Source organism: Alternaria incomplexa (genome assembly GCF_024043165.1).
Source record: "Alternaria incomplexa strain BMP 0042 chromosome Unknown scaffold_3, whole genome shotgun sequence".
In the NCBI taxonomy this organism is placed as follows: domain Eukaryota; kingdom Fungi; phylum Ascomycota; class Dothideomycetes; order Pleosporales; family Pleosporaceae; genus Alternaria; species Alternaria incomplexa.
In genome coordinates this window covers 2,190,411-2,211,439 of record NW_026249852.1, presented here as the reverse complement: position 1 = coordinate 2,211,439, position 21,029 = coordinate 2,190,411, and the positions used below count along the sequence as shown (strand labels likewise).

The 21,029-nt window shown below is 39.5% G+C and overlaps 3 protein-coding genes across 3 annotated transcripts; 1 reads left to right on the top strand and 2 right to left on the bottom strand.

The window, feature by feature from the left end:
• Window positions 1-9,080: 9,080 nt before the first annotated feature.
• On the bottom strand, window positions 9,081-14,489 carry J4E90_003113 (Type I Iterative PKS; the record flags this gene model as incomplete). Its single annotated transcript, XM_051432686.1, has 2 exons — window positions 9,081-13,957; window positions 14,084-14,489. The coding sequence occupies 2 exons, from the start codon at window positions 14,487-14,489 to the stop codon at window positions 9,081-9,083; spliced, it is 5,283 nt and encodes a 1,760-aa protein (XP_051294108.1).
• A 1,951-nt stretch (window positions 14,490-16,440) lies between these two features.
• On the top strand, window positions 16,441-17,482 carry J4E90_003112 (uncharacterized protein; the record flags this gene model as incomplete). The annotated part of the gene is made up of 2 exons (XM_051432685.1): window positions 16,441-16,448; window positions 16,594-17,482. 2 exons carry the CDS (start codon window positions 16,441-16,443, stop codon window positions 17,480-17,482), a joined length of 897 nt encoding a protein of 298 aa, XP_051294107.1.
• Window positions 17,483-18,562: 1,080 nt separating this feature from the next.
• Window positions 18,563-20,623, bottom strand: J4E90_003111 (uncharacterized protein; the record flags this gene model as incomplete). The annotated part of the gene is made up of 3 exons (XM_051432684.1): window positions 18,563-19,253; window positions 19,310-19,504; window positions 19,554-20,623. The coding sequence occupies 3 exons, from the start codon at window positions 20,621-20,623 to the stop codon at window positions 18,563-18,565; spliced, it is 1,956 nt and encodes a 651-aa protein (XP_051294106.1).
• Between the last annotated feature and the right edge of the window lie 406 nt (window positions 20,624-21,029).

Sequence of the window (21,029 nt, the reverse complement as noted above, 5' to 3'; positions counted from 1 at the left end):
ATACTTTCTCTTATTTTTACTATTTCTTTTCTTATATAACTTTCTTAATCTTTTCTCTTTACTTCTATATACTATAGTTACTTCTTAGAAGTAGACTATATTTTCTTTTTCTCTTTAGTTAGCTAATCTTCTATACTTTCTATTTTAATAATTATAGCTATAACTACAATTACTATACTTAGTGTAGAGTAATATAATAAGTATATAAGCTATCTAAACGTTCTCTATAAGTTTTAGTTACTACTAACTCTATATATAAAAGCGCGCGCTTAGTCTACTATCTTTATAACTAATTCTATAAATAAGTATATAAGCGTAACTATATATATATATATAAGCTTAATACTATTAGTTCTATACTATAAGCTAGTTTAGTAAGAGTTTCTCTATAAAAGCTAGTCTAGAATTACTAAAAAAGATACCTACGCTGCTAGAGGCTTAGTAGAAGATAGTAGATAATAAAAGCAAAAGTATAGTTAAGGATATAGAGATTAGATAGTTAACTTTCTTTTATAGCTAGAGTTTCTTTTTATTAAATACTTCTTTTTAAAAAAGCTTTCTACTTTAGCTTTATACTTTTAGACTATCTAAGAATTTTACTACTTTAGATATCTAAGGTTAAACCTCTAGAAGAAATACTAGCTTCTTTACTACTACTTCTTTTAGTTTATATCTAAAGAAAAAAACTTTATAAATCTTTAGGCTCTATATATAGTAGCTAAAACGCTTATTCTTTTTTTAGCTTAAAACTAAAAGTTTTAAAATCTAAATACTAATAGCTAAGTATTAAAATTTATTACTAGTTTTAAACGTAAAACTTTAAAGTAATAATAGATTATCTTTAATAGTTCTATAACTAACGCAAGTAAGCTATTTAATTAGATTACTAACTTTATTCTTAAAGAATTTAATATAGTAAGAGCGCTACTAGAGCTTATAAAAAATTATATTAGTATTAAAGTATTTAATAACTACTAATTTATCTTAAGCTAAGTTAAGAATACTAAGGATAAGCATATAATAGAGCTAGCTAGAGCTACTAAATATATTAATAAATTAGAGCCTAGTCTTCTAGACTATATCTTCTACTTTTTAAGTAAGATTCTATATAACTACTAGACTATAACTAATATATAGTTCTATCTTAGACGCCTAAATATTAATAATATAGCTCTATTCTTAGTTTAAGTAGTAGCTTTTTATATTACTACTTTATATAAAAGCGCTAAGACTAATATTATTATATAGAACTAGGCTTCTTTAAATACGGTTATTAGAAAAATTATCAAGTTTACTACTAAAAACATAAGTTCTAAGACTTTATGTCTTTGTAAGTAAACTATTAGAGTATTAAAAAAGAACTATAAGAAGTATAGTATTATACTAGTAATATTTAACCTTAGCTTTAATAATATTATAGTTTTGTTTACTTATAAGTATTAGATTAATTAAGTTACTCTTAATAAAAAATATAAGTTTTAGTAATATATCTCTTTATATCTAGCTAATATTTATCTTAATAAAGACTTATTTATTATCTATACTCTTTATAGTAGTAATAAAATAGTAATTACTAGTATAGTTAGAGATTATAAGATAAAGCTTTACTCTAACTACTAATTAGCTATCTCTATTATAATAGAACTTAGGTTATTACCTATTAAGTTAAAAGCTATTAATAATAGTAGTAATAATATTAAAGCTAACTTGAAGAAACTTAGAGTAATATAACTTAGTAGAGCTAGATTAGTTACTTTTTTAGTATCTTTAAAAGTATAAGAAAACTAAAAGTATTAAGCTAGTTTTAAAGTTATTAAAAAGAGAATAAAAGTAGCTAAAATATAGTTGAAGAGGCTTTATAGTTTTTAATATACGTAAAAATAAGTTAAACTTTTTTAACTACTACTACTCTCTAGCGCTAGTACTTTAAATTCTACCTTAGTTTATAAATTCTTATTTAAGAAGATATACACTATACTTAATAAAAAGAACTTAGAAGATACAGACTAAGATACTAATAAGCTTAGAGTTTACTATAGCTAAGAGCTATTATAATCTAGACTAAACTTTAATTTTTTTTAATCTAATACTTAAAGGCTATTCTAAGTATACTAAGCTTAATAATTATAAGCGTATTAAAGTTATCTAAGTATAGTATAAAGAAGTCTATATTAGTTACTACAATAATAATACTATAATTAATAGTGCTTATATTTATTAGACTTATATATAAGTAATAGCTACTTATATAGATTTTTCTAAGTAAGCTATAAATTCTTAGACTATAAATAATTTATTTTTTCTTTTATATCTTTTTTTAATACTAGTAGTATAAACTCTAAACCTATCTTATTAGATATATCGTTTATATTTAGTAGATAAAGCTTAGTAAATAAAACTCGAACTTTCTTAGCTACTACTTTTACTTTTAGCTAGCCTAAGATCTATACTTAATTTCTTCTTAAAAAGTAAATAGTGAGAAAATAGACTAGAATAAGTAAGTAGAAGACTTAAATAATACTAGTAATATTACTAAAGAGAACTTTAAGTAGTTATTTCTTAAAGATAATAAACTTAAATAGATTATAAATAAATTCTTTAAGATATACTACTACTACCTCTAATATATTAATAGTAATAAAAACCTTAGCTAGCTTTATATTATGTACTATTCTCTTATTCAGTAAGCTATTTACACTAATCTTTATTACTAGTTACTCTATATAGTACTTTATAAGAAGTATACTATAGTTTTCTATCTCTACTATACTAAGTAAATAGTAGCTAGAAATGAAAATATCTTTTACTATATTAATTCTAATTTATTAGTTACTTATATAACAGAGTCAAGTACTTATATAATCTAAGAATTAGTTTTAGTTAATAAAGAGAACTCTAAGAACTATATAGAAATACTAGAAGGCTTTTATTATTATACAGAACTATACTTAAGATAGCGTAAAACTACTAAGTATAATTCTAATAGTCTTATTAAAGAATAAAAAATATTATTAGTTAAAATAAAAAAGTATAAGTAATAGCGCTAAGTATAAAGTAGATCAAGTCTATTTATATAGAAAGAGATATTTAGATTACTTATTTAATAATCCTCTATAGGTTTGTAGAACTAGTAACTAAGACTTTTTAAATCATTTCTTAATAGTATATTATAGTACGTAATAGTGTTATAAAGAATTCAGCTATAGAAATATATATTAAGATTTTAAAAGCTTATTATAACTTTATAGCTTCTTTTATACTACAATCTAACTATTAAAATAAGTATAGTAGTATTAAGTAGAAATTGTTAGTAGATATATATATTAACTTTAACTTCTAGATCTAGAGAGCTATTCCTACGCAAGTCTTCTAGAATAATTCTCGTGTATATAAAAGAATTTATAACTTACTTAGTAAGAATATAGATAGTATTATACACTAGATTAGAGAACAATATAAATATATTATTAAATAAATTAAGAAGCTATAGCTAGTATTTAAGAAAATAAAAAAAGCTACCTTTACTACTAGTTTTAATAGTAAATACCTAGATATTTTCTTCTTTACTAATAATAGCGTATCTTCTACTTATAAAGAAAACTAGTAGATTTAGCATTATACTAATAGTATAGAAAACGCTATAAAGTATTTTATTAATAAGATTAATATAGAACTAGATATCAATTAGTACTTCTATAATATTACTAACGTTACTACTATACCTACTTCTTTCTCTGTATTTAAAACCCTCTATACTTATTTTAGTAGTCTAATATTAAGTCTAATATTAATAAGTAGCTTAGTACACTTACTAGTAATATTACTACTACTAGTTCTACTAGTTTCTTTTAAGCTTAATATACTAGCATAAGCTCTAATGTTTTCTTTAGCTAGTCTATTAGAACTTTATTATAGTAAATAGAATGTAAAGTAGACTAGATATATTAGTAATATTATTAGTATTTAGATTTTAAGTAAGCTTTTTATTTTACCTTAAATCTAACTATTATCTATACTATAGTAGCATACTACTAACATCTTTACTTAATTATGTATTTTACTTCTTATCTTCTTATTTATATTATTTCTTTATCTTTTCTTTATATATTACGATCTAACCTAAGAGGCACCTAGAGGTTAGCGTTATTACTATAAAGAATTGTGCAGCATAGTTATAGAAGTATAGTATAGAGACTACGCTGTAGTTACGTAACCGCTTATCTATAAGTAGAATAGCGCTAGTTCTATATAAGCGCTTGTCTATAAGCATAAGTAGTTAGACTAATAACTAGTAAGATACATTACTACTTATCTATAATTACTTACACGCTTGTCTATAAGCGCAATACTTATTAAGTATATAGCTAAGATACTAGACCTCTATAGTTTAGTGTGTTTAACTTTATATAAGACTCTAGTATTTAATCTAAGAATTATACTTCTTTCTGAACCTCTTATAATATTATATTATTCTAGTAAACGTGCTATTACACTTTTATACTATTACATTAATTTACTAATTATGCTAGTACACTAACCTGTTCTCTTCTACTTACTTACTCTATAAGAACTAACTCTTAGGTTATCTTAGAACAACCTTGACATTATATTATAAGTAAGTAATATATTCTAGATAGTATAATAAAACTATACTACTAGAAAGAGAAAGTTTATACTAGTATAAACTGTATTTTTATATAAATTAGATTTCTAATAACCTAAGAATTATTAAGAAAAAAAACGTCTTTTAATAAAAGCTCTTTAGAATTATTCTATTATGTACTATTTTATTTTTTACTAACACTTTTTAATATTATATACTTATATAGTACTTTAGATAATAGAATTTCATTATAATAGAACTCTTTTCTACTAAACTGTCGTTTATATACCTTCTTATCTATACTAACTACTTTATATTCTTTAAGTAATATATCTTTATACTCTCTAATATCTATATATTATTAGCTTTATTATATATTTTTTTTAGCGCAAAATTAAATTTCTATAAATATACTTACTTAAATTACTGTAAAAAGCTTAGATATCTATTAAAGCTTATATAATATAGTAGTAATTTTAGATGTATAAAATATCTTAAGTATATATTTATTAAAAATAATAATAGAATAACTATTTCTTTATAGCTTAAGACTAGATAGATATAATATTACTTTATACTACTACTATCTTATAAAAGGTCTTACACTATATTAGATATACTATAAATATAATACCTTCTCATAATTTCTACTTAAACTAATTTTGTAGAATATTATAAATAAAGTACTTCTTTACTTTACTATAGTAACTATAGAAGCTAGAAAATATAAATAAACTTAATATCTATTTTACTATATGTAATAAGCTAAATAAAATTATAGCTTAAGAAAGTAAATATATTCTAGATAGAATATAAGTAAGATAGTTCTTTTATTACTCTATTAGTAAATGATATTTACTATATAATATATATCTCTTACTTCTAAGCTTTCAAAGCATAAAGCTAGAAATCAAATATTAGAAGTCTTTTACTAGTTTTAATAATAATAAAATTCTTAAATATAGTCTATAGATAATAGGTATAATAATAGATTTAGTAAATAGCTTTAGACTAGTAAAGTCGCTTTTTAAAGTGCTTAGATTAGCTTTAAACATAGTATAGATATAATAATTTATAGAAGTTTTTTTAAAAGCTTCTAAAAATAAATTTTCGAACACCTTTATAGAATATTTTTAATTTAAAGAAGTGATAATTAAAAAATAGTTTAAATTTCTTTAGCTTTACATATTAGAGTAAAGAAAGAATTATAGAAATAAATTTAAACTTTCTTATAGCAAAAGAATATATAAAACTTATATAATAGATAATTTCTAGTTTTACATAATTTTTAGTTAAATTTAAGATACTCTTTACTCGATTTAAATACTAAGTGTTAAATTTGTTTATATCAAGGTAGAGTATTAATATAGAGTACAGGAATAAAATATAGTTAGTAACTCTATATAGGAGATTTACTATAGATATATTTTTTAAATTTTTTTTACTTACTATATATAGCTATAAGTATTATTAAAACCTTCTTTATAATATTTACTATAGATATAGTACTTTAATAATAATAATAATAAAAATAATATACTTATAAAGAGTAATAGTGATATAGCTTCTTTAGTAGACTTAAAGATAAACTTAGAAATAGTAATACATAGACTAAAGAGCTTTAAAAATAATAAACTGTTTTTAAAAGTTAATATAAAAGCTTTTTAAGAAAAAGCTCTTAGTACCTAAGTAGAAATCTTAGTAAAAAGAGTAGAAGTTAGAGTAGAAGTTAAAGTATAGTATAATATAGTCTTTCTCTTAGCTATTAAACTAGATTAATATAAGCCTAGATAAGTATAAGTAAACTCTATATCTAGAGTAATACTAGCTTATAATACTTTACTACTATAGAATATAAGTATTATTTACGCAAGTAAACTATAGTATAAAGAATACTAGTTTAAAGAGAATTATGAAATACTTTATATAAAAAGAATACTTTTCTTTTCCTTCTTTTTTCTGTATCTATCTTAAAAAACTTAATACTAACTAATATCTTTAAAGATATCTAACTCTAACTATATTACTAATACAAAGACTACTATTATAGCTACTACTAAAATAGCTACTTTTAGTATACTTTTTAAGAATTATCTAATAATCTAGAATATTAAATTTACTATATTAAACAAACTAAGAAATACCTATTACTATAACTAGAGCGTAATACTAAATAATATAGTAATATATTATATAAAATAAGTATTATATACTACTAAGTATATAGATTTATTACTAAGTAGAATTTTAATATTTAAAAGTAAACTAATATTAAATAAGATATCTTTTAAGACATTGTTAGTAATTACAATTTTTATAATAATAGACTATTTATAGTTATAAGTTTAAACTTATTCACTACTAAAAAGACTATTATAATATAGTAGTATAAGTAGATAAAAGCTTTAAAAGTTTAAATTACTAAAAGTTTAATACTAATAATAAAAGAATAGAACTTTATTAATCTTACTCTAGAGTAGTAGTATAATATGTAAAAATTAAAAGTTTTTTATATTTTCTAGAAAGTATATAACTATAAAACTACTAAAAAACAAATAGTAAAGTATAAAAAAATACTAGTAAGAGCAAGAAACTTATTAGTATAGATAAAAACGAAGTAGATAAATAATAGTAAATATAAATAGTAAGTATAGTATAATAAAATACAGCTTATATAGCTAAGCTTATAGATAATTATATATTTAATATTAATTACTAGTATTTATATAAGTATTAGATAAGCGTTATATAAATATTTTAGATTAAGTTAGACTTTATACTAGTGGTAGACTTACTAAATTATCTTCTTAAGTTACGTAATTATATAGAGTAAATATTAGTACTACTAGTTAGTAGTCTAGATAGCTACTAGTAATATATAATAAATATAAAGTAGTTAGTCTATTATAATTATAAACGTATTAATTATTATATTAGTAGTAAAAATAGTATAAGTATAAGTATTATAAGTTTTAAATCTAAACTTATATTAGAGATTTCAAAAAGTTAACTTCTAGAGTCTAATATAGTAATATATTATTATCTTATTACATAACTATGTAATTACGAAATAACTTAGTTCAAAAAAAGTATACTATAGATCTTATCTCTTAGATCTAGAGAGAGAGTAGTATACCTATAAAAGTAAATAGAAAATATTTTAAAGCTTATTTAAGCTTTATATTTTAGAAAGATCTAAAATAATTATAATTAGTATAGCTAAAAAGTAAAGTAGCTGTCTTTATCTATTATTACTATAAATTTAGTCTTCTTATTACTCTACTTATAGAGGTCTTAAGATTATTATAGATATAATAAAAGTATATATATTAATTAGTCTAACTAGAAAGATTAGTAATTAGCTATATCTACTTACTATAATTATAGAGGTTAGTATTTAGAGAAGGTCTAGCGAGCTACTATAGTAAGTTAACATAAGATCTATATTAAGTTATAACTCTAAGTTCTAGTAAGAAATATTAAAACTTTATATAAAAGTAATATATATATATATATATATATAGTGTAATACTTAAGATAGAAATAGATATAATATTATAGAAGCTTTACGCACTCGCTAGTATAGAATTCTAGAGTCTACGTAGCTTTATACTTAAAACTATATAGTTACTATCTTTAGTATTAGCTAGAAGTAAAGTAGATTAACTTTATATAAGCTACTTTAGATTTTTAGTAGATTAGAAGTAACGTTTTTATTAGCTATATTTATAATTACTATAAGTAAGTTAAAGGTATAGTAGTAAGTTAATATAATTTCTTTACTTATAGAGCTTTTAAGATAATTTATAATAAAATAAAAGTATTAGTAGTAATAAGTCTAACTAGAAGTAGCTATAATTAGCTATATATAGTAATTATAGTAATTATAAAAATTAGTATTTCAGAGCTATAGTAGTAAGTTAATATAGTATATTATATCTACTTAATACTATAAGTAAGTAAGTCTTAGTAAGAGATATTAAAACTTTAAATAGAATATCTATCTATATAGTAGTAAGTAATTATAATATATTATATTAACTTACTATATAGTACTCTACTAGGTTACTTCTAGTAACTATCTACTTGTTAAGCTAATAAGTAAAGAAGCTTAGCTTTATCTAAAGCTATATTAGATTTTTTATAGTATAAAGTATAATATAATATATTATTTTAGTACTCTAACTAGAGGTAAGATAATTAGGTAAAACTAAAGTAAAGTAGCTACTATAGACTCTAATGTCTATATAGCTTAATACTTTAAAAAATTTAGTTAGTACTTTTTAGTAAAGTCTAGAAAATAAATTCTCTTATTATCTATCTAAAATTACTTTAGATTTTATACTTATAATAGACTTTACTTTTTTACACGAGTGTTTTCTATTACAGAATTATTAATTTGCTAGTAAATAGATATTCTTTCTAGCTACCTATGCACACTGTGTACTACGCGCAGCGCGCTACGGATGTGTTTTCCTTAAGTTTTTATCTTCTCCGTGAACCAACTAGCAAGATGGCAAACAGTTGGATGACTCCAGAACAGGGTGGGCGGCACCTTGACTTTCAAGGCACTTTGTAATCGATGACGCAGCGTCGCTGTTATGACGCTATCGACGCCCAAGTCCGCCATGGCAGCGCGCGGGTCCACGTCGTTAGCACCTTCCAACATCAGTACCCCAGCGACGATGTCTCTGATCTTCTGTTCTAACCATGGCTTCAGGTCAAGGCCGTTCGTAGGCATCTCGCCTCCGGCTGCGGTGTCGCTATCGATGTCTCCCTCTGCAGCACCTGACGAAGGCGTCTTTGTTCTTATTGCGATGTCGTCCAAAATGTGCGCGGGCAACGGCTCGCCTTCAGCCACGGGTAAGGTCCGCAGCACAGCACCCTGAGCTAGGTTGTATTTGCCAAAATGCTCCCAAGCTCGGAAAGCCTCCTCAGGCGTGATGTCGGTAATTCCCTTGCTGTGCAACTCGGCGTTGATAGACTCGGTACTCGCTGCCATGCCCAGGCCACGCCAACTAGTCCACTGAAAGGCCACAGTATTGTCTCCCTGCGCGCGTCTATGTGTAGCTAATGCGTCAAGGAACGCATTCCCGCTGGCATAACTGCCTTGGCCTGGGAAGCCGAAGAGCTGGCCGCACGAACTGAACAGAACAAGCCAGTCGAGCGTTTGCGGAGGAAAAGCAGTGTGCAATGCCAGCGCCCCAGCAACCTTGGGCTGTAGCACGCGCGAGAAAGCCCTGGGTGACGCATTCAAAATGAGCTGGTCTTCGAGAGTGCCCGCCGCGTGGACTACACCCAGCACCGGTGGTAGCCCTAGCCCGTCTAATTCGGTCTGCAGCCTTGCCGCTGCGTCTGCTGCACTCATGTCGACCGCGAGTGTGTATACCGTTGCCCCGCAAGCCTCGACTTCCAGAATCTTGTCGACAGCAGGCTTGAGGCCGCTGGATGTGGATGCTTCGAGCTTGTCCCAATCACACCTCGCAGGCAGTGTTCGTCGAGATACCAGCACCAACCGCCGCGCGCCCTTCTCCACGAGCCAGCCCGCCACCTCAAGCCCGAGCGAACCCAGTCCGCCCGTCACTAGATATGTGCCTGCTGGCTTAGGCAACAAGGAGGGAGTTGAAGGGGAAGAAGAAGAGGCAGAGGTATCATACAATCTCTCATGCGGCAGCGGCTGGAGACGAGCAACGCGGGGGAGACCGTCCTCCATACAAATAACATCCTGATCATGAACGTACGCCATTGCGAGCATGGGAAAGGTCTCATCGTCGCTAAGATCCTCGACATCTATTAATGCCCCCCATTGGTCAGGGTGCTCAGATGCAATGATACGTGCGAGGCCGTGGAGCGGAGCATGAGACAGCGCCGTGGGTGTGTCCGCAGTTGACACTGCCGTGGTAATGGCGAAGACTTTGCTTCCACTTCCGCTTCCGCTTGCGGAGATAGAGGTGCTGCCAACGGCGTACTTGGTCAAGAGCAGCAGCTCCGAGAGAAACGTCTCGGCTTTGGATGGTACATCAGCGAGAACCGATACCGGCCCTGGACAGTATACGATGGCCGTATTGGGGGCCAGTGATCTAGCAACCACTTCTGCTGCCGACTGTACGCGGGTGACAGTCACGTTTCTGGCTTTACGCTCTTTTTGCAGCTGTTTCCAGCGCCAGTCAAGCGTAGCTGGGTTCTCTGATACTAGGATGAAGCTTTCCCAAGAAGCTGCCTTGCGCGAGAATGGTGCGGGCACCCAAGCGACGGTATGGACGAGGCTCTCGACACTACCGCTGACGCCCGGGGTGCCCTCGATTTCGGAGAAGCGCATCGACTTAAACCTCACCAACACTCTACCCTCTTCGTTACATACATTGACATGAACTGCGGGAGCTCGACGTTCGCCAGCCGCCTCGACGTAGAGATAGCAGGTCTTGGGCGGCGACACCCCATACTCTGTGAAGAACTGTACCGTCTCAATTTGTGCCGGCATCCGTAATTCTGGGCTGTCAAAGAAGATCGTAGACCCCACAGATGTTGCAGCGTCGAGAACAGGGGCCCATGAAGAGCCATGCCAGGGCAGCTTGGCGCCGTCCGCGACATCTGGCGCAACGTCGACGCGAGCGAGAATTTCCTTAAGGTCGCCAAAGTGCTCTGTGACAGCCCAAGGGAATCCCATAGCTGAAACGCCGACCTTGTCCAAGTAGTCGATGGAGAAGTTGGAGGGCAGGACAGTACCAATTCGCCGCTTGATAGCTTCAACATCGATGTAAGGCATCACGCTGGTATCCAATTGAGATGCGCCCCAACGACCGACAGTATGGGTAACCCAAGATTGGTCATTAGAGGCACTGCTTTGGCGCAGCCGTGAGGTTATCTTGATGCTGTCATCCACCAATACTACCTGGACGTCTCTTACATCGCTAATGACTATTGGGACGCGCAGATCAATGTTGGACAAAGTGGAAGCCCCTGTCGCGTGATAGAAAGTGTTGATAAGCACGGCAGCGGGCATAATCTCAGTCCCATGGAGTGGGTGATTGCCTGGGAATGGCTTGGTGTCATTATCCAATCTGGTGGTGTACAAGGTCGTCTTGGTTGCAGTCCCGGAAACGGGGATCAGCTGGCCTAGCAGAGTGTGCTTGTCAACATCATGCGTGGGGCTGTCAACACCTAGCGAGCTGTCACTATGCACCTTTCTCCAGATTGGCTTGTGCACCCACTGCGTACCAGGCACTCCCGGTGCCCATCGACGGCCAAGAGACCTGTTGAAGTCGATGGTTGCGTCTTTGGTGTATAACGTGCCGATAGCTTGCGCCACACACATCTCCGGAGACTTGCGACGGCGAACCGTTGGGATGACTACGAACTCTTCGTCCTCAATTCCATCATCTATGATGGTTTCGTTGATTGAATGGGACACGATTGGATGACTGGACACCTCGAGAAACAGTCGAAACCCGTCTGAAGTAGATGCCTTGACGGCGGACGTGAGTAGAACAGGGCTGATCATGTTTTGAACCCAATATTCGGCGTCTCTTGGGCTGTCTGAGCGTGGGTCAGGGTCGGAGGTCGAGTAGAGAGGGATCGTTGCTGGCCGAGGCTGAATGTCCTTCGCTAATATATCCCTCACTGGTTGCGCCAGCGGACTCAGCATTCCTGCAGAATGGAACGCAATGTCGGTCGCCACCCTCATTGCCTCGATGCCTCGTTCTTTGAGTTTTTCAACATACATCTCAACGGCTTTGACCCTTCCGCTAATGACGCAAGCTGAGGGCGACGAATGAATTGCTGCCACAACACCTTGCTCATTGTAGAGCTCCATTTTGACTTGGTCAAAAGGAAGATGCACAAGGAACATAGCTCCAAGACCTTTAGCTTTGGCGTACTGTCCAGCTCTTCTGGCGACAACCAAGGCACCTTCTTCTGGGGTAAGGCAGCCTGCTGTCACCGAGGCGGCAATTTCTCCCACTGAATGCCCAATGACGGCACCAGGACTGACTCCTTCTGACCTAAGCAAAGCAACGAGTCCGATTTGAAAGACATATGTCAAGATTTGCACCCGATCGGACTCGTCGTAGTCGCTGCCACTCTTCCCGAACGCCTCGATAGGGGAGAACCCAGCCTCTGCTTGCACGATGCGGTCTAAGGGCTCAACAGCGCCGTGGAAGACGGGATTGGCAACCAGCTGCCTCGCCATTTCGTTCCACTGTGCGCCATGACCTGAGAAAACCCAAACAACATCTTTCTTTGTGTTCGTCGCGAGCGCGTTGCCCTGAGAACTCCACTCGCCGTTGTTACCACCTTCGGCAAATACTTTGAGCATTTCCGCTGCCTGCTCTACACTGGTAACAGCAAATGCTGCTCGGTACTCATCATGAGCGCGGCGGAGAGCAAGGGTGTTTGCAATTGACCTCAAATCTTCTCTCTTCCCTGGACCCATCAACCACCTCGCCAGCGAGTCCGCCTGTCCAGCAAGTCGTTTTCGTTGTGGGGCCGAGATCGCAAGCGTGACTGGGGCGTGAGCGCATCCGCTGTTCTGTTGGTTCATCGTAGCAAGGCGAAACGAAGACTGCTCGATGATAGCGTGAGCAACGGTGCCCCCATATCCATATGAACATATAGCCGCCCGACGTGGATGCGCCTCCACGTCCAGCCAGTCGGAAACCTCTTGCACTACTTCTGTACCCGAATTCTTCCAGTCGACCTTAGAGTTGAGCTTGGTGAGGTTGGCCTGCGGCGGAAATTGCGCCTTGTTCAGGGCCAGAACAGCCTTGATAAACCCTATTGCTCCCGCACCTGCTTCGAGGTGGCCGACATTTGGCTTCACTGATCCTACGTTCACCGGCTTCGATCTGGATACACCGTAAACCGCCGATATTGCGCTGACCTCGGTCGGATCCCCCAAAGGCGTCGATGTCGCATGAGCCTCAACGTACTCTACAGTCGCAGGGTTGACGTTTGCTCGTTTAAGGGCTTGTCGGGCAACAAGTTCCTGTGCTTTCGCGTTCGGGGCCATAATACCGTTCGTCTTGCCGTCCTGAGCGACTGCAGAACCCTTGAGGATAGCAATGACGTTATCTCCATCTCTTATCGCATCCCGAAAGCGCTTCAACACTACGATTGCGGCACCTTCCCCCCTTCCATAACCATGTGCATTGTCATCGAATGACAGACACGAGCCATCGGGCGATATAGCACCAGCTTTATCTAACACCCGCGTCAACCCAGGCCCACAAATTGCATTTACGCCACCAGTAATAGCCATTTTCGACTCGCCCAACAGGATTGCCTGGCGTCCATGGTGAATCGCAACTAGTGAACTTGCGCATGCCGCATCAACCGCCGTGCTCGGGCCCATGAGGTCTAGGTGGTAGGATATCCGATTCGGTATACCGCAATATGCGGTCCCGATACCTGTCCGGGGGGTTAGAACGGGAACATGCAGATCGCACAAAGCGTCAGTAGACTAATAGTCGTAAAAGATCTTACCTAACCAAGGCTCGATGTTGGGAAGATCTTCTAAAAGCAACTTTCCGTAGTCATCAGAGTTTACTCCCATAAACACGGCAGTGTCAGTTCCGGAGAGCTTCTTGGGATCTATGCCTGCAGATTCCAGCGCCTCCCACGCTACTTCGAGAGAGATTCGCTGCTGCGGGTCCATCTGCTCAGCCTCTTTAGGCGAAATTCCAAAGAAGCTGGGGTCGAAGTCCTCCAGGGCGTCCAGATAGTATCCACGCGACGTCGCTTCATCGAGCGCTTTGATGTTGCGGACGTCACGGTGGCGGTAGGGCTCCCATCGCATAGCTGGGATCTCGGACGAAGCGTCTCGTTTCGCCAGGATAGATTCCCATAGCTGTTCCGGGCTGTGGTTTCCACCGGCCACACGGCAGGCCATGCCAATGACGGCTACGTCGTTACATTCTCCCTTAGATCTGTCAACTTGCGATTCTTCATTTGTAAGTTTTGACACCTACAAGTTCTCCAAGCTCTGCTTCTGTTACTGAGCTATGCACCGGCACTGGGCTAAAGGAACTAGATGAGTATTGATCTGAGTCGGGAGTTTCCATCGTGGCGTTAGTCCTCATGTCCGATAAGAGTTACCGACGAAGGATAGCAGACTTGTCAACAACCGGTTTAAACCCTCACTTTCAGATTCAATGAAGATTCCCAAAAGAGTTGAATGATTCAAGTAGGGTACTGATGTGTCATGCGATCTTGAATGTTGACGAATTGATGGCGTTGCGTGCTCCCAGTAGATCATATGGGTATCTTTTTCGAAGTCCAACTTAAAACTGGATGATGATAATACATATTGACTACAATAGTCGCTCGCGGACTTCCCAGACAGCGGGCATTTCGGCTTTGAAAGTTATCCGGGGTATTTGGGACGGGCCCCGGGAGATTCTCCCGACAACGAGAGTTTCAGTATTTAAACTTTTCCGGGTCATTTCACGAGGAGCTCTCTTCTATAGTCACAGCGCCGGATAGAAGTATACCATAGCTATCTCGAGTTTATTCGTCAGAAACCGAAACGGGCATGTACGGGATTTCGCAAGACCTAACTCTTAGCTCAGTCAGAAATTTTCTATATGGGTAACGTGGGGAGCATAATCCGCAGGTATCAAATGTCTTTAGTGGCGTCTCTCTTCTTGGAGATGCAATCGAAGTAGAAGTGTCGCAGCATCGAAGGCGCGAAGGATCCAGATGCCTGCTTTCTTGGCTGTACGCCGCACTCCAAATCTTCCCCACAATCCAACGATCGAATAACATTGCAGAGAAACCACTCCAGCCCCCCCGGGATCTCTAAGAAGGGAATTGCGGGTGTCGGCATGCGGGATTGTCGCGGGGAATCAGGATCGTGGAGTTACCTGCCTGTTCTAGCGCGCGATCAATCGGAGATTGATGTCTTTGGCCTGACACAGTTTGGCAGACAAATCCTACGCATTGCGTTTGCCCTCACGCTCTCGACTTCACGGCATTCCGAGTTTGCGCTTCGGTATTCTTCCAAGAAGTCATTCGGATCTTCGCGCGCAATTTCAGATGTCTCCATGTTGTCGTTCACTTTGGGTCAAGCATCGCTAATCGCAATTCCATACATGCAAGGGGCTTGCCGATTCGGACGATGATCAGGTTGCCGGTAGCCACAATGAGGCATCCCTAGGTATACATTCGGCCCGGTGAGGGGTGTCTTCGGCCACGTCAGGGATCTATTCTGCCTGGCGATACGATCCGAGCGAATAGTTCCGCGACAAGGCCGAATGGTACGCACGCCCCTAAACGATGCGATAGACTTTCTTGGACCCCCCAGGTCATGCCTGGTAACGATTCATACTGCCACACTCCTTTGCGTAACACATTCGTTAACTTTGTTTTCTGTCATTCATTATTACCATGCATCTTCAAAAGCACTCGCTTCTTAGCGTACTTCTGACTGCCTCGCTCGGCCTTCCACACACCCATGCCGCGCCGATACTGGACTCACTGTTGAACCCTTTTCTGGACTCATTAGGTTCGATACTGAGTGGCAAAGGGCTAGTGCAAGGTTTACTTGGTTCCATCGAAGGCGCTATTGGCGTGGAGAAGACGTACGACTACGTTGTCGTAGGTGGTGGCACCGCCGGCAATGCGATCGGTGTCCGCCTCGCTGAAGCGGGCTACTCGGTCGCCATCATTGAGGCTGGACTTTACTACCAAATCGGAAAGCCTGTTTTAGGCTCCACACCTGCCGGTGGCATCGTAGGAATCGGTGCCAATCCTCTAGACTCTGATCCTATTGTTGATTGGGTGTTGACCACGGAGCCTCAAGCGGGCGCGGATAATAGACGCGTGCACTATGCGCAGGGAAAATGCTTGGGTGGCTCGTAAGGACCTCCTATAACACAACGCTTATTACAATACTAACAAGATCTTTAATGCAGTTCTGCGCTCAACTTCCTAATTCACCATAGGTAAGAAGAGCCGTCTCTGCATCCGATTTCAGTGTACTAATCCTTTTCCAGAGGTACGGAGGGCTCATATCAAACCTGGGCCGACGCTGTGGGCGACGACAGTTACACGTTTGCCAACTTTGAACCCTACTTCAAGAAGGCTGTCACCTTCACCAAGCCGAACGACGCCATACGTGGCGACAATGTGACTACGCAATACGACGAGAGTGCCTTCCAAACACCGGGAGGACCTATCCAGATCGGTTACTCCAACTATGTCTCTCCATTCTCGACCTGGATGGAGAAGGCTCTTCATGCAGTCGGCTTGAAAAGGACCAGCGAATTCGATAGCGGCAAACTCATGGGAACACACTACACCCAAACTTTCATCGACGCGAAGGAGCAGACCCGCAGTGCATCGGACGAATACATCAAAACAGCGCTCGATAACGACAAGCTCGCCGTGTACGCAAACACCCAGGCCCAGAAGATCCTCTTTGATGGCAACAAGACCGCGACCGGCGTAAGGGTTCAGTCCACGGCCATTACCTACGACATTCATGCTTCCAAGGAGGTCATCGTTTCCGCAGGCGCTTTCCACAGCCCCCAGCTTCTCATGGTATCGGGCGTGGGTCCAAAGGAGACTTTGGAGAAGTTCAACATCGACGTGGTTGCCGATCGCCCTGGCGTAGGCCAGAACATGTGGGATCACATTATGTTCGGACCGGCTTACGAAGTTAGCTTCAACACACTGGATAACACCCTCCACAACCCCGTCGCGCTTGCTGATGCACTGGCCGACTACACCCTCAAAGGCGAGGGCGTACTTTCTTCCAACGTAGTCGAGTTCCTCGGCTGGGAAAAGCTACCCCAAGAGTTCCGCCAAAACTTCTCCCAGTCCACCGTCGATGCCTTGAACCAATTCACCGATGACTGGCCAGAAGCTGAGGTAAGCCCCTAGTTTTTGATGATGACAATGCAGGATAGACGCTAATCACAAACTTTGAACAGCTTATCAGCGGAAACGGCTACATCGGCGACTTCTCCCTCCCTGTCCTCCAACAACCCCTAGATGGCAAGCAGTACGCCACGATCCTCGGAGGCATCGTAGCACCCACATCCCGCGGCAACGTTACCCTGCAATCGGCATCCATGAGCAGCTCACCTCTGATTAATCCCAACTGGCTCACCTCGCCTGCGGACCAAGAACTCGCCGTCGCGCTCTACCGTCGCATGCGCCAGATCTGGAACTCGGAAACCATGCAGCAAGTTGTGATTGGTGACGAATACTGGCCAGGCAAGGAGAAGGACAGCGACGAGGAGATCTTGGCTGTAGTGAGAGACAGTTTGATGACTATCTGGCATGCGTCTTGCACGTGTAAGATGGGAAAGAAGGATGATAACATGGCGGTGGTGGACACCGAAGCTAAGGTTTATGGCGTCAAGGGCTTGAGGGTTGTAGATGCGAGTGCATTGCCTATCCTGCCGCCGGGTCACCCCACCAGTACGATTTGTAAGTTTCCCATGCGAGCTCAAGTGTTGTGCGGACGTCTGCTAACATTCGCGTAGATGCGCTCGCGGAGAAGATTGCCGCTGGCATTGTGGAGGCCAATCGGCGATAAGAGCCACGCGACAGTGAAAGATTTGTCGTGAAATGAAGCGGAAGAAAAATAGATCGAAGACCTTTTACTACGCGTTGGAAAATGACCTGGGGTTGGAGCCTCGGGTAGGATGTCGACTTTGAGAGCGCGTGTTGTTACTTTCTGTTCCCTTTCTTAATGTGTATATTTAATGTAGCGAAGCAATCCATGAGTCAACCGTGCGACAGCTTAACTCACAATGAAGAGTGCCTGAATGGAAACAAAATACCAAAAAGTGAAAACCAAAAGCGTATCAGATGTTCTTGTCGCAAACTCATAATATACTCATGTGCTCGGCCTGAGGACGTCGGACCCCAAAAGCAGGAAGCGATTCACGTAGCAAAAGATTGAACCAAGACGAAACAATCGGCACATAGGTCCTTGCTCTTCTTCATGCATCTCTACAAAGCGAGCTTGATCGTCTTGCCCACACTAGGCGTGCCGTTGGCGTCGATCGCGAACAAAAGCCAGTATCCAGGCAACGCGACTCCTGGGTCGCCCGGAATAGCCACCGTATAGCTCGTACCGCTACCCGACATCGTTAATGCGATCCTTCTTTGATCGGTGTTAACGGTATGAGTGGCGGTGCCAAACCTCACCAGCGAGAACTTGGTAACAGCCGCAGTCGTGGTGATGCTCAAATTCGCGCCGAGTCTGGCAGTAGTGGCTACGGTGCTTATGACAGGACGTGCGCGTCTTGTACCGTCAGCGTTCAGAAGGTAGGGCGGTACAAAGATCTCGGCGTCGAAGTGATTGTTGGCACCGCAAGAACCGCACAAGCCGCCACCGCCGACGAAGACGGTCGCATCCGGCATGAGGATTGCTACGGAGTGGTATGTCCTGGGAATTTGCATGGGGTTCAACTGTGTCCATCTTCCAGTAGTGGGGTCCCACAGCTCCGGAGTCAGCTGCGCCGTGTCGTCGTTGAACGGGTGCAGACGCGATTGTCCACCAGCAACGAAGACTGTTCCGTCAGGAAGCGCGACACCATTCGCGAAACCACGCGGATAGGTCATAGACTGGGTTTTGGCGACGGTTGGGTTAGTCTTTGGTGCACCTATCGTGACGACATAGGCACTTGTGCGTCCGTCACTAAAAGACAACGAAGTCAGCATTGCTGCGTGAGTGATGCGAAAGTCGGTTCATACCTGTTTTCGTAGTTTGCAGCACCTCCTGCAGTGAGTATCTTTCCGGCTGTGGCGTCGAACATGACCGCATTGCCACACATGGCATCCCCGTCATCCAAGCGGTTACCAGCACCTGTGGTACTTCCAGATCCGACAGTATCGTACCAGTTCATGGCGATCGAAGGGCCGGCTTGAAATACCGTCTGGTTCTTCCATCTGTAGTTGGTCAGCAATAAGTTCAATGATTATCAGGCGCTGGACTTACCCAAAGAGCCAGGCATGGTTATCCGAACGATATACGCCCGCAGTATCAGCTGTAAGCATAGGGCTGACGAGCGCATTCTGTACCAGAGCCCAAGTATTTGCAGTAGCGCTATAGATCTCTCCGTTCTTGCCACCCCTGTTGCCGCTCCATGATCCGCCGATATTGAAGATGCGCCCGTCGGAGCAAGTAGCGGTAGATTGGTACCCCCGAGCGATCCGCATGTCGCTTCCTGGGGTCCAAGCGTCACTAGAAGGGTCATAGATGCTGGTCTTTGCAGCGTCGCTGCCCCCCGAAACGATAACACGGCCGTTGAAGTCCAGGGAGATACCTGGGCAGAACATGTCGTGCTGTGTATTGGAGACCTGAAGCTGGCTCGACTCGCCCGTAGCAGGATCATAAATGCCTGTTTGGGTGAAGCCTCTGGATCCGCCAAAGTTGTCCTTCGCGAAGGCCGACCACATCAGTACCTTTCCGTTCGGGAGTAATGAGACAGCTGCCGGTACAAGCGGGAAATCCACAGTCTTCTCCCACAAGCCTTTGCCTGCCGCTGGCGGAGCGTATGCTGTATCCTGGAAGATGTTGATCTCAGCGACGGTGGTCCATTGGTTGACGGCGCTTTGAGCTTCTGAGGTAGCTGTGATCCTAACATATCGTGCCGGTTTCGCGACGAAGGAAGTCTTCTTGGTCGTGGCATCGTTGTTGTATGTGCCGACAGCGACGACCTTCCAGCTCGAGTTGTCGGTACTAATCTCGATCCTGTGTCCTCCAATCCTGCCATTGGCGTTGTCGCTTGGGCGTGGCTGGAGACTGACGGCGTTGATGTTATAGGATGCTTTCATGTCCACGATGATCCAGTTTGGTAGAGTGTCGGCTGGCGCGGGATCATATTTTGAGTGCCAGAACGATGTCGCATTTCCATCGAGCGCTTTAAAAGGCTCATTACCAGCTTGGAAACTGTCCGACGTTGCGGTCCATCCTGAACGGCTGATAGTGACAGAGGCAGAGTCGACTGAACCCGCTAGGATGAGTACGGCGATATAGATCGCTGATAGACTGGACCTGAAGCTCATGTCGAAGATTGAGAAGTGGAGGCAGCGGCTTTGTTGCTGATATGAGTCTCAATGCAAGGAAAGCTTCGAATTTATAGTTCTTTGATAAGGTTTTGGCGGCATGTCAGCTTACAACACGCTGACCTCTGTTCCCATCGCCTCTCGACCATAATCATTCATCTCACACTCGCCAACGCCATGATGCCCGTCTAGCTTAGCTTACAATAGCACTGTCCAAGGCTGATGCGGAAGTCCAGCTCCGCAGACGCCCAAGAATAGACATGTGGAAGATATCGCCAATTTACGAGGCTGACGGACTTGACGCATCGCGCACACAGACTGATCTCCGCGTAGATAGTACCATTCATTGACTTGCACCTCAAGACGCTACCTCAGTGATGGGCTCGGATTTGCCCGCTCAAGACCG